Source organism: Tachysurus fulvidraco, chromosome 11 (genome assembly GCF_022655615.1).
Source record: "Tachysurus fulvidraco isolate hzauxx_2018 chromosome 11, HZAU_PFXX_2.0, whole genome shotgun sequence".
Taxonomy (NCBI): Eukaryota; Metazoa; Chordata; class Actinopteri; order Siluriformes; family Bagridae; genus Tachysurus; species Tachysurus fulvidraco.
This window is the reverse complement of record NC_062528.1, coordinates 1,182,872-1,197,871: the sequence shown is the minus strand read 5'-3', so window position 1 is coordinate 1,197,871 and position 15,000 is coordinate 1,182,872. Positions and strand designations below refer to the sequence as shown.

At 43.3% G+C, this 15,000-nt stretch overlaps 1 protein-coding gene across 3 annotated transcripts in view; it reads right to left on the bottom strand.

The window, feature by feature from the left end:
* Positions 1 to 7,745: 7,745 nt before the first annotated feature.
* Positions 7,746 to 15,000, bottom strand: part of fgf12b (fibroblast growth factor 12b) — a 24,334-nt gene continuing 17,079 nt past the window's right edge. For all 3 annotated transcript variants that reach the window (XM_027138903.2, XM_027138902.2, XM_027138901.2), the window contains exons 2-5: positions 13,786 to 13,896; positions 9,957 to 10,060; positions 9,331 to 9,529; positions 7,746 to 9,179 (exon numbers count right to left, since the gene is read on the bottom strand). In XM_027138903.2, coding sequence (XP_026994704.1) covers positions 9,049 to 9,179; positions 9,331 to 9,529; positions 9,957 to 10,060; positions 13,786 to 13,896 — 545 coding nt within the window. In that variant the 3' untranslated portion in view covers positions 7,746 to 9,048. The remainder of the gene's footprint in view (positions 9,180 to 9,330; positions 9,530 to 9,956; positions 10,061 to 13,785; positions 13,897 to 15,000) is intronic.

The following is a 15,000-nucleotide window of genomic DNA, read 5'->3' as shown; positions in this document are numbered from 1 at the left end:
CTTCAGTAACCAGTTTATCCTGATCAGGGTTGTAGTGGATCTGGAGGTCATCCGAAGAATACTGGGTGCAAATCAGGAAGATCCATCACTGGGCATTACAGACATCACACCCCATAAGACAGTAAATCAGAAAAATATACATAGACCAATAAAGACCTTGAGGTATCCCACACAGAAATCGACCACACACACACACACACACACACACTGCACCCAGGTCCTAGCTGTGATTTACTGTAAGCAAATCAAACCTAAGTCAGCAGTGAGTGTGTGTGTGTGTGTGTGTGTGTGTGTGTGTGTGTGTGTGTGTGTGTGTGTGTGTGTGTGTGTGTGTTAGAGTAATGGCTGAGCGTGATTGCAGCCCTGTATTTCATCACTAACACTGTCATGCTGTTCCTCTTCCCACACACACGCACACACACACACACACACACACACACACACACACACACACACACACACACCCTGTGTTAACAGCTTCTGTCAGGAGTTTTTATAGCAGATGTGCCGCTGTCAAAAGCAGTCTCTCTTTAATTCCCAGTCCAACTGTCTTTTTCTTTCTGTCTGTCTCTCTGTATAACTTTCTCTCCGCTCCTGTTGCTTTGGTAGTAATAACAGATTGGATGGGATACTGATGTACTTACTGAACATATGTTTGAATTAATTAAATAAATGTAAAGCTGACAGATTACAACTGATTATTACTATTAACATTTTAAAATGTACTGATTTAAATAAACACACAATTATTTGGTGGGATGAGTCCGGACCCTGGATCTGTTTATTGTGTGTTTTTAAGTTGTTAGTGGTTAGCACGTTCGCCTCACACCTCCAGGGTCGGGGGTTCGATTCCCACCTCCGTCTTGTGTGTGTGGAGTTTGCATGTTCTCCCCGTGCCTCGGGGGTTTCCTCCGGGTACTCCGGTTTCCTCCCCCGGTCCAAAGACATGCATGGTAGGTTGATTGGCATCTCTGGAAAATTGTCCGTAGTGTGTGTGTGTGTGTGTGAGTGAATGAGAGTGTGTGTGTGCCCTGTGATGGGTTGGCACTCCGTCCAGGGTGTATCCTGCCTCGATGCCCGATGACGCCTGAGATAGGCACAGGCTCCCCGTGACCCCAGAAGTTCGGATAAACGGTAGAAGATGAATGAATATTTACACTGTTTATTGTCTTTCGTGGATTGTCTTTTTTGTAATTTTTTTGTATTGACTTTTTTGTATTGTATTGTAATTTTTTGTTTGCACTGACTTTTGTCTTGCACTGTCTTGTCTGTCTCTTTTGTCTTGTCCTGCACTGTTTGCACCAGTTTGCACAGATGCACTTTATGTGGCTAAGACTATTTACTAAGTCCTTAGCTCTGTCTTAGTTTTATGTAGCATCATGATCCTGGAGAAACGTTGTCTCATTCCACTGTGTACTGCAACAGCTACTGTATATATGGTTGAAATTAGAGGTCTTCTCGGGTCTAAAGAAATGAACCCGACTTGAAGTGACCCGAATCACTTTTTACCCGAATCCGACGTGCATATATATATATATTTTTAAGAAAGACCCGACCCAAGACAAACCAAAAAAAAATTAGACCCGAGTCCGACCCGACCCGTTGGCAAATTTTTTTTAACCCGACTGGACCCGAATGTTGCGCAACTCTACACTAAAATAACCGCTACAGCGTGGATTCAAAATTGATTGAAAGGTCTGTTTCAACGTAAATTAGCTTACCGCCAGCCACACTTCGCCAGCCGCACGTCGCCAGCCGCACGTCGCCAGCCGCACGTCGCCAGCCGCACGTCGCCAGCCACACGTCGCCAGCCACACGTCGCCAGTGGTCTTGGCAAACAGAGGAGAGGTTGGAAAAGGACTCGAGTCGATGCACACACACGAGATACAGTAGTTCGGGTCTTCTTGGGTCCGTTCGGTAAAAGCACATTCATTTTATATTATCCGAGACCCGACGCCGCTATTATTATACCGACCCGTGTCCGAGGTACACGTGAAACATTTAGACCCGAACCCGCTCTGGTCTCTGATCGGACCTCAGGTTTTCGGATCTAAGTGGACCCGTGAAGACCTCTATTTGAGATGAGATTAAAAGCTTCTTGACTTGACTTGACTTGACTTGACTTGACTTGACTTGAAACATCCAAAACATACTTAGCAGTAAGGATTACAACTTTCTTCAGTGATGACATTATTAGACACGCAAACCCTTCCGAGGGTGAAACCAAATCAGCCATTATCTTCCCAGTGCTAAAGATGTTTACACATTCACTTCTGAATGACTACCATGCATTTGCACTCATCCCAGTAGTTGTGAATTGCTTTAAGCACCAAAATCCAGGTCCGAACACCAGCAACACTGGATCCTTAACCAGTACTGTACAGTATACCGGCAAAACCATGTTACCACAGATGCCATGTCTTTCACCCTCCATCCTGCCGCATCCCATATGGACAACCCGAGACTCTTACATCAGAATGCTGTTCAACACCAACACACACCGGTCTACAAGTTCCACTTGACAAGAAATGAAAAGTCAGGGCATGAAACATCAAGCCTGCAGGTTCAGCTTTGTTCAGCTCAGAAGGCTCATGCTTAGAACCGCATGCTTACATATTTCGGTAAAAGGTGGGTGGTAGTAGATACGGTATCCTCTGTTGAGTGGTTGGGATGGTAGGCGTACTGAAATGGTCCGGTGTGGTGGGAAGACCGCTCTTTACGAGTTTTATGACTAGCTGCATCAAGCACTTCATACAGTAGGTCACCCAGGGCTATCTAAACAGCTTACAAAGATTTCATTGCTAATATTACACCTATTTAAGATGAGAAACACACAAAGAAACCATTGCAAACTTTGTACCTGAAAATGTAAAGCTTTTAATGTGCATTTCTGAAGGAGAATTTAAAAATGAATGAAAGCCACTTTTTCTCTGCTGACTTTGTGGGGGTTTTTTTGTCCTGACTGGCAACAAATTTCCAGAGCAGTGCAGCAGTAAGAAAGTGGAAGTAATGAAAATTCCTCACGTTTTAGATTTGGACAAAATTCTATACTTTTCAAGAGCTAGAAATTACATGGACATACTCCAGAGTCTGGGTAATCAAATAATTATTAAAAATGCATTTACTTAAACGAATCTCCTACTGGGGGACACGGTGACTTACTGTAGTGGTTAGCACATTTGCCTCACACCTCCAGGGTTGGGGGTTCAATTCCCACCTCCACCTTGTGTGTGTGGAGTTTGCATGTTCTCCCCGTGCCTCGGGGGTTTCCTCCGGGTACTCCGGTTTCCTCCCCCGGTCCAAAGACATGCATGGTAGGTTGATTGGCATCTCTGGGAAAATTGTCCGTAGTGTGTGTGAGTGTGTGAGTGAATGAGAGTGTGTGTGCCCTGCGATGGGTTGGCACTCCGTCCAGGGTGTATCCTGCCTCGATGCCCGATGATGCCTGAGATAGGCACAGGCTCCCCGTGACCCGAGAAGTTCACTTTTTTTTGTGTAGATTCACAAAAAAAGACTTTACATGCTCTACTGTACTTCTCTATGAGCTTTGTAAAGGTTTGTTGTTGTTGAAGGACCTCGCTTACCGTTATACACCTTTGCATGTACTTGATTGCATCATATTGCTCTCCAATGCCAAAAATAAATCGTTTCCTGTAGCCAGATATTTTGGTGCATCTCTTGAATGCCTCCTTTTGGTAGACGGTATTTTTAGTGTGTCTGAGCAGGTGACATTATTGACTACTCTGGCTAGACGTCTATACCCTCTACCAGCCGTATCACTGACACCTCATAGACTGGGGCATAGAAGCAGAACAAATTCATGTCTGTTTCTGAGCACTGTCTTTAAACATGTTGTCAGTAAAATCCTTTGTTTTACTGATCCTATGTTTCTTTCTGAATGAAACTGAATCTAGTTTATTCCTGTTTATTGTAAGTGTTTGTTACCTTTTTGGACCCCTTTATCATGTGTAATGTTGCTCCCATATAAAACAGTTCGGCTCAAAGCCCAGACATGTTTAGGGTCACGACTGAGGACAATGTCCCGTCCAGAGACGAGCTGTTTCGTGTTGAGGTTTTGTTCAAACCGACCATCGAAAATATTTTTTTTTCATCGGTTGTTGCGTTAAATCTTACCCGGATACAACAGTGCTATTTTCTGATTGGCTGTCGTGTAGCCTCTTTTTTTTTTGATTGGCTGATAAGTGTCAGGCTCGACTAAGAGCTCCAGGGGAGACGCGCTTGGTTCCTACCCGTTTCCATAGAGACAGCGGTGCAGACTGATACGTTTTGGGCGCTGCGGCTTATTAAATATATGATAAATAGTCAAAAAGTTTTTCTGCGTGAGAAATGCGATAATACAGCGGGAGAGCGTGAGACATGACTGTCACTCTCAATATGGGGCAGTCATGGCCTAATGGTTAGAGAGTCTGACTTGTAACCCGAAGGTTGTGGGTTCAAGTCGCGGGCCGACCACGACTGAGGTGCCCTTGAGCAAGGCACTGAATCCCCCCCAACTGCTCCCCGGGCGCCGCAGCATAAATGGCTGCCCACTGCTCTGGGTGTGTGTTCACGGTGTGTGTGTGTGTTCACTGTTGTGTGTGTGCACTTTGGATGGGTTAAATGCAGAGAACGTATTATGAGTATGGGTCACCGTACTTAGCCGTATGTCACATCACTAATATGTGACACTTGACAGCCGGCATCATAATTTTTGCCCCCAGAAAATGAGAAAATTGTTACTTTTTAGGCTTGTCTTTTGCAGGATTTACTAAGCTAGCATAACTTTCCAATGAAATTGTAATTTTGCCAGATGCTAGCTGATATTTTGCTATTGCTAGGTGAGGCTGATGCACTTGTAAGACTTTGTGGCCTTCTTTGACATATTTATCTCTGGTACTTTCTTTGCTGTTAAGTGACTTTGTAATAAACATTTTGTTTGCACTTGGTATATATATATTACAATATTGTAAGTGTATTTATTTCCAGTATCATTAACTGTGTATTATCGATTCATATTGAATTATATTGGGAATTATAAACTTTATAAGGAACGTTCCTTTACCACAGTCTTGCTTCTAGCTTATCGATATGTCGACTGGCTAATAACAAGCTAGCTAGTGTTTATTTTGCTAGCCAGCTAGTCGATAGGCGTGCATAAAAGTATTCTTAACTTTTATGACGAAATAATAGTTTGTTTGCTAGCTAGTAAGCTACTGAAAAAAACTAGCTAGTAAGCTAAGTCTGTTTTGTTTGTGAGGTGGTTTTGAACGATTAAGTAATCAAACGCTGGTACACATGCACTCGGTTTCAGTATTTTAATGTAAATGATCTGGTCATCCTTATGGTCAGCGTCATGCACACACACACACACATACACACACACACATACACACACATTTGTACATTACACATCTTGAATGTGTTAATTAATTAAAGTGCAAACACCAACTAATGAAATCAACATTCTGGTTTTTGTGAACAGAGAGTCATCAGCGTCAGGCAGTCGTCAATAATCGCGACGTTTTTCCTCGAACCCAGACGGATATCTTTATTTACACCCCACCAACCCGATGACCTCTGACCTGTGCAAGTGATGCTGGTGCTGCTCTCCTAATGGAAGACTTTTCACGAAATTCGCCCCCAATGGCTAAAGACTGCAACTGACTCTTTCATCAGACCAAAAGATGATGGGCCGTGACCTCAGTGGCAAATCAGATTCAGGTGTAGTGTGTGTGTGTGTGTGTGTGTGTGTGTGTGTGTGTGTGTGTGTGTGTGTGTGTGTGTGTTGGACGGTGAGTTGGTGGGTGTGTCTAAAGGGCAGTCTGTGCTTTTGGCAGGAAGACACACTCCAAACAGAGTGTTTACAATCATTAGAGTTCAGACAGTGAGATCAGACACTAAAAAACAAGAGATCGGGCAGTGAGAGATTAGACAGACGCTACGGAGTCTACGCGTCTGATCCCTGACATATCTGTTCTCTCTATTTGAAAGATTAAACTGACAGAAAATATATATATATATAAAAAAGAGAGATCATGCGAGTTTCTGTGTATCTAAAGTCTCTCACAGAATATGAATTATAATAATGATTAGACACCGATCTGAGGATGATATCAGACCTCCGACATCCGATCAAGACAAGGTTAGATACAAAGACGGTGAAAGAAATTATAAGACAAAAATTCATGGCAAATATATACATAGATCAGACATGCAGATCAGAGAGGGAGAGAGAGAGAAGAAATGCCAGAGATCCCAAAGATCAGACAGATAGAAGGATTAGATGGATAGAGATTAGATGCAACGATCCATCTTCTAACATCCATCCTAGTGTGTAAAATATCCAAGATCGAATAAATCAGACTTAATGTAACAGAGATGGAAGTTTGGAAGGATACGCGGGACAAAATGGTACGGGACAGAAAAATCTGATGTAGCAAAGACATAGTGAGACAATAGTGATCGGATTAGATCAGATATCAAATGATCACACACACGGAAGTCATACCGAAAGTCGTACAAACACTAAAAGATGCATGCAGAGTTATATACTGCTGAGAAATCAGACAGTCATATATTGGAAATTAAATTAGACAAAAGTAGAAAAAAGATTGGATAGATCGGACAGCGCGATAAGCTAAAGCTGAGTAAAAATAGTGAGAGATTTGGAACGAAAATCAAGAACAAAAAGCGAGATCATAGAGCGAAAGGATAGACACAAAGAGATCAGACAGAGTGGTTGGATCCGGAGATAACAGAACGTGAACAAAGGTAAAAAGCAATGACAGCGATACGTCTGATAACGAGACAGACGGATCAGACGGGAGAGATCAGACAGGTTGAGATGAATTATAGTGAGATGAAATAAAAATAACCCATATTTCAGAAAGAGATAGATCAGATACAAATACAGACGTGAGACCTTTTCTCTCAGGATTTAAACAAAAGCAGCTTAACGATTTAAAGCCTGACTCGAATACCGTATATCCGTGAGCGATAATAAGGCTCAGAAGTGCAAAACGTTTTCAAAATGCATTAATAAAAACAAAAGTGTAATAAACGAAACACGTCGGAGCTCCAAAACAACATCCGAACGACAGAAACGCACAGACGACTTCGAGGAGTCGACGAGACGACACGTGCTGCCGCGGCACGGCTTAAGACTAGCGTCGCTAACATGCGTCGTACTTAAAACGTCTCATAAACATCTGACTCCTGTAAGGATTCACCAGTTCCTCACAAGTCATCCATCCTCACATACAGTACATCCATTTACTATGTAGCACTCCTACACAAGGTCACAGGGAACCTGGAGTCTAACCCAGGGGACTCGGGGCACGAGGCACCCAGGACGGGGTGCCAACCCGTCACAGGGCACAACAACATTCAGACAGTTTAGAGATCAGCCTAGCAGGCATGTCTTTGGACTATGGGGAGGAACCTGGAGAACCCAGAGGCAGGCACACACACACACACACACACACACACACACACACACACACACAAATGAGGTGGAAACTGAACCCCCAACACTGGAGATTCATTCATTCATTCATCTTCTACCGCTTATCCGAACTTCTCGGGTCACGGGGAGCCTGTGCCTATCTCAGGCGTCATCGGGCATCGAGGCAGGATACACCCTGGACGGAGTGCCAACCCATCACAGGGCACACACACACTCTCATTCACTCACACACACACTCACTACGGACAATTTTCCAGAGATGCCAATCAACCTACCATGCATGTCTTTGGACCGGGGGAGGAAACCGGAGTACCCGGAGGAAACCCCCGAGGCACGGGGAGAACATGCAAACTCCACACACACAAGGTGGAGGCGGGAATCGAACCCCCAACCCTGGAGGTGTGGGGCAAAATTGGTAACCACTAAAGCCAGCCTGCCCCTCCCCCGCCCTTCAAAAGTACCCAGAAAATCCAGTAACACACCTGCATTTCCATCTACATAAAACTGGTAGCTTTTTACCTCTTTTGAAGTTTCTTACCTTACTTTCAGTGACCATGATTTCTATGCAAATTATTTACAACGCTGTAAAGTTACACAACCAAACAAACGTCTCCTCAGAGCAAGCCTACGGTATATCACATGGCGTTTAAGGTTTCTGCAGCTCCCTACTTACTTCCTGCTTGTAGTTTCCAAGTAACTTAACCTTAATCCTGTCACATACTCTGTGTGTAGAGACATTATGAAAGACAATGAAGCCTGGAAGGAAGCAGCAGGGATCGTTAGTGCCTACGGCGAGCGTACTGTACGTAGCTAGCGCGCTGCGAAGCTCGAACGAACCCTGGCACGTAATGTAAATTATATACAGCCGTCTTGTAAAATGCTACCAAATAAAAAGCTGCTATGTGCAAACAAACATTTTGGACCGATTCATTCCGAGCACGTTAAATCTAAATATTTCTGAACGTCTGAGATGACGACAATTTGGAGTCCACTGAGATCACAATTCCACCCATCACCCGAGTACAGAGCGAGAGCGTTCACCACTTGAGCCAATTGGAGAGCAGAATCTGAAACTGACGGTCGATAGCGATGATCAGAGCAGCACACACACATTCATACACACACACACACACACACACACACACACACACACACGCAAACAGAAAGAAGCGCATGAAGGTGCTTTTGCATTCATAAATTGACATGTGAAGATTGGTACATGGCTTTAAAGCTTAAACTTCCAAACACATACATATAGACAGCATTTTCCTTTCGTGTCCAAGGTATAACACGCACACACACACACACACACACACACACACGCGCGCGCTCGGCAGGCTTTGCATAAAATGTCCTGATTTCAAATACAGGATTTCTTTCCATTTTTTTCTTTGTTTCCTTTCTGAGACATTCACAGGATTGCAGATATCAATCTGCTGTATCTTGGGTGATTTTTTTTTTCTCCTGTTGAGGTGTGAATTCTGTGAGGTGCTATGTGTGTGTGTATGTGTATGTGTGTGTGTGTGTGTGTCTGTGAGTTTGCGAGTGTGTTTGTGTGAGTTTGTGAGGGTGTGAGTGAGCAGCTATGAGCCATCCTGCTCGGTCGAGTCCGGGTTCGGCAGATTCTCTGCATTCATGCTCGGCGTCCCTGAGTCTTTCCGGCTGCGCAGCTTCTCTTCTAACTCGTGCAGTGACGGTTCCTTGTACATACACACTGCGGGTAAAGAGACCGAGGTAGTGTTAAGGACGAGATAATGTAAAGAAATTATATAAATCAGGGGTAAACTGTGTACTGAACACTGGTGAATTATCGCTCTGTGTGTGTGTGTGTGTGTGTGTGTGTGTGTGTGTGTGTGTGTCCTCACCCTCAATGGGTCTAGGGACAAAGTGTGAGCAGGGTTTGGTTTTTTTGACACGGTTCCCCTTCATGATGATGCCGTCCTTGCTGAGGCCGAGAAACCAGGCACGTCCGCTCTCGTGTTGACGATACAGAGTGGACGAGTAGATCACATAGTAATTCTCAAACACACTCTCCTTAAACTTACACTCTGCTGTAAAAACATTCTGAGAGTGTGTGGGGGGGGGGGGAAGAGGGAGAGAGAGAGAGAGAGAGAGAGGGAGGGAGGGAGAGAGGGAGTGAGAGAGGGAGGGGGCAGAGCAAGTCAAAAACTGAGCGCATTATTGCAGGTATGAATCACACACACACACACACACACAACACCGTGTTGAGTCACCATCACTCTTTTTCACTGCTGACACAAAAATCTGATTAAAAGTCCTTATATAAACCACACACACACATGTTCACACACGTACACCTCTGTATAACTTTATTATCGCTTAGAAATTCAGAGATAATTAACACTCTAACACCTCAGAATAGCACCATCTGATCACACACACACACACACACACACACACACACACACACACACACACAAACACACACACACAGACAGACTGACAGTGCACAAACTGATGGCACGCTTACTGATGTGTAGAGGAATCCCTCAGCGTTCATGGCCACATAAAGTCCTGCCTTCACACCCTGAATGGCCACAACACGCAGACCCACTGGAATCAAATTAAAAAGAGCTGCAGAGAGAGAGAGAGAGAGAGAGAGAGAGAGAGAGAGAGAGAGAGAGAAGGAGAGAGAGAGAGAGAGAGAGAGAAGGAGAGAGAGGGGGGAATACATAATATCCAAATCCAAAGCACTACTAAAACAATTTCGATCAATGAAAAGGAGGTTCTAGTGAAAGAAATAAAGAAATACATGTGAAACAAGATAAAGAGAGAAAAAGAGTGAGGGATGAGCGGAGGAGTGTAGAGGGAGGATGAAGGGTACAAGACATTTTATACAGAACATTTGAGAGAGAATGAGCGTGCATGAGTGGAGAGAATACTCTGTATCGATGTAGCTCTGTATCACCTGTAACACTAACACAATGTAGTTCTGTAACACACTGTAACACACTGTAACACACTGTAACACACTGTAACACACTAACACACTGTAACACACTGTAACACACTGTAACACACTAACACACTGTAACACACTAACACACTGTAACACACTGTAACACACTAACACACTGTAACACACTAACACACTGTAACACACTAACACACTGTAACACACTAACACACTGTAACACACTGTAACACACTAACACACTGTAACACACTAACACACTGTAACACACTGTAACACACTAACACACTGTAACACACTATAACACACTGTAACACACTGTAACACACTAACACACTGTAACACACTAACACACTGTAACACACTAACACACTGTAACACACTGTAACACACTAACACACTGTAACACACTGTAACACACTAACACACTGTAACACACTAACACACTGCAGTTCTGTAACACACTGTAACACACTGTAGTTCTGTAACACCTTGTAAGACACTGTAACACACTGTAGTTCTGTAACACCATAACACACTGTAACACACTGTAACACACTGTAACACACTGTAGTTCTGTAACATCGTAACACTGTAACACACTGTAACACTGTAACACACTGTAGTTCTGTAACATCGTAACACACTGTAACACTGTAACACACTGTAACACACTGTAGTTCTGTAACATCGTAACACACTGTAACACTGTAACACACTGTAGTTCTGTAACACACTGTAACACACTGTAGTTCTGTAACACACTGTAACACTGTAACACACTGTAGTTCTGTAACATCGTAACACACTGTAACACTGTAACACTGTAACACACTGTAGTTCTGTAACATCGTAACACACTGTAACACTGTAACACACTGTAACACTGTAACACACTGTAACACTGTAACACACTGTAGTTCTGTAACATCGTAACACACTAACACACTGTAGTTCTGTAACACACTGTAGTTCTGTAACACACTGTAGTTCTGTAACACCGTAACACACTGTAACACACTGTAGTTCTGTAACACTGTAACACACTGTAGTTCTGTAACACACTGTAACACACTGTAACACACTGTAGTTCTGTAACACCGTAACACACTGTAACACACTGTAGTTCTGTAACACTGTAACACACTGTAGTTCTGTAACACACTGTAACACACTGTAACACACTGTAGTTCTGTAACACTGTAACACACTGTAACACACTGTAGTTCTGTAACACACTGTAACACACTGTAGTTCTGTAACATCGTAACACACTGTAACACACTGTAATTCTGTAACACCGTAACACACTGTAACACACTGTAATTCTGTAACACCGTAACACACTGTAACACACTGTAGTTCTGTATCACTGTAACACGCTGTAGTTCTGTAACACCATAACACACTATAGTTCTGTAACACACTGTAACACACTGTAGTTCTGTAACACACTATAGTTCTGTAACACACTGTAACACACTATAGTTCTGTAACACACTGTAACACACTGTAGTTCTGTAACACACTATAGTTCTGTAACACACTATAGTTCTGTAACACACTGTAACACACTATAGTTCTGTAACACACTGTAACACACTGTAGTTCTGTAACACACTGTAACACACTGTAACACACTGTAGTTCTGTAACACCGTAACACACTGTAACACACTGTAGTTCTGTAACACTGTAACACACTGTAGTTCTGTAACACACTGTAACACACTGTAACACACTGTAGTTCTGTAACACTGTAACACACTGTAACACACTGTAGTTCTGTAACACACTGTAACACACTGTAGTTCTGTAACATCGTAACACACTGTAACACACTGTAATTCTGTAACACCGTAACACACTGTAACACACTGTAATTCTGTAACACCGTAACACACTGTAACACACTGTAGTTCTGTATCACTGTAACACGCTGTAGTTCTGTAACACCATAACACACTATAGTTCTGTAACACCGTAACACACTGTAGTTCTGTAACACACTGTAGTTCTGTAACACACTGTAACACACTGTAATTCTGTAACACCGTAACACACTGTAACACACTGTAATTCTGTAACACCGTAACACACTGTAACACACTGTAATTCTGTAACACCGTAACACACTGTAACACACTGTAGTTCTGTATCACTGTAACACGCTGTAGTTCTGTAACACCATAACACACTATAGTTCTGTAACACCGTAACACACTGTAGTTCTGTAACACACTGTAGTTCTGTAACACACTGTAACACACTGTAGTTCTGTAACACTGTAACACACTGTAACACACTGTATTTCTGTAACACCGTAACACACAGTAACACACAGTAACACACAGTAACACAATGTAGTTCTGTAGATTTGTAAGCCTGCACTTTCCCTGTTAAATATTCAGAGGCTCTGTTTTGACTCCATAACTCTAACATTTCTTGTTATAAGATATGAATATTTCCTGTTAGTTTCTGGCAGCAGCTCGTTGTGCTTTTGTGTCCTAACCATCGATTTTTCTCACTTTAAACATCACAAGTTTAGCCAACTGTCAGAAATAAACATTTATATGAGAATGCCCAGAGGCTATAGCATGGCCTTCTCTCTGTGTGTGTGTCTCTCTCTCTCTCTGTCTCTCTTTCTCTGTGTGTGTCTCTCTCTCTGTCTCTGTCTCTCTCTCTCTCTCTGTGTCTCTCTCTCTCTCTCTCTCTGTGTGTCTCTCTCTCTCTGTGTGTGTGTGTGTGTGTCTCTCTCGGTCTCTCTCTCTGTCTCTCTGTGTCTCTCTCTCTGTGTGTGTCTCTCTCTCTGTCTCTCTCTCTCTATACACTGCACTATACACTGGTGCTCTGATTGCAGCAAAATTGCTAAATGCTGTATTGCTGTAGCACAAAAGCAGCGAGGCTAAACCTGCAGGCGATGCTAATGTGAAATGCAGCGATAACGCTAGCATGCGTGGGTGCATCCGAATCCCCCGACACACAACTCTGAGGTGCTTCTCTGCCTGCTGTGGAGTGTGGAGGTGTTTCTCTCGTTGTGCTTGCGTTTCAGCATTCCTCCTGCTCGGTGGTCAGAGGTCAGAGGTCAGAGCTAACCTTGACTTGTTGGAAGTTCTGATGACTTTACGAACTTTCAGTGTTCCAGATTCTCCAGTTTCCTTTTTGGATCTCAGCTCAGATTTCTTCGCTTGGAGGACACAAAGGGAATTCAAGCAGCCACACACACGCTCACACTCACTTTTAGCTCCGTGTCTCAATGTCACAGAAATAAATGGAATGAGATAACGAAGATGATGACAGTACAGAAGATACTTGTGTGTGTGTGTGTGTGTGTGTGTGTGTGTGTGTGTGTGTGTGTGTGTGTGTGTGTGTGTGTGTGGACTCACTGTGGTCGCTGTTCTCATCTTTGCTCCCATTAATGGTTCCATCTGGTTTCATCTGCAGGTAAAACCCCTGTTCACTGAACAGCCTTGTCACAATCCCCTTCAGCTGTGGCTCTGTAATACACACACAAACACACACAAACACACACACACACACACACACACACACAATCCAGTTCTTCACTGATGTCACACAATGGGTTGTGGCTGATTTCTTCCTACCCCAGACTGTAGACTGACCCCAGCACTGACACTCATGTCAAGTGATTACACAGACACACCCCTATATTTTGTATCTCCATTTTCACTGCCATCTTTTTACACACACACACACACACACACACACACACACACACACACACACACACACGGTTTATTTAATGTCCATTCTCTTGTCTCCAAAATGCCTATACAAGTATCCAAGAGAAGACAAACCATATATGAGACCTTGTGATGTGATGCACAGCTGAACTTCAAGCTACTTATAGTCACGAGCGCTCACATCTAATATCACCGCGATCAAAGTCGAGTGCGTACCGTAACCACCTGTATAAAAAAAGAAAGAAAGAGCTTCCTACTAAACCCCGGTGCAGCTCGATTGCACTGAGAATACACTTCACATCTCTGATTCAGCCCAACTCCAGGAAGTGAATCAAACATGCGATGTGTTACGGGCTGTGGGTGCCATTTTCTGCCATGCCAGCTGCAAACTAAGGTGGAGTGCTGCAAAGGTACAATGTTCTGGACTTTAAAGTTCAGTAAAATACAAATATTAAATTCATCAAGTAAAAAATTCAGGTCATCAAAAAAAAAAAAATCATGAATCAATGTATGTACCATGTGTGACACTGTACTTATTATTATTATTATTATTATTATTATTATTATTGGGGCTTAGTGGTTAGCACGTTCGCCTCACACCTCCAGGGTTGGGGGTTCGATTCCCGCCTCCACCTTGTGTGTGTGGAGTTTGCATGTTCTCCCCGTGCCTCGGGGGTTTCCTCCGGGTACTCCGGTTTCCTCCCCCGGTCCAAAGACATGCATGGTAGGTTGATTGGCATCTCTGGAAAATTGTCCGTAGTGTGTGAGTGTGTGAGTGAATGAGAGCGTGTGTGTCCAGGGTGTAACCTGCCTTGGTGCCCGATGACGCCTGAGAAAATGAATGAATGAATGAATGAATTATTATTATTATGTGATATAATGTACAGTAAGGAAACT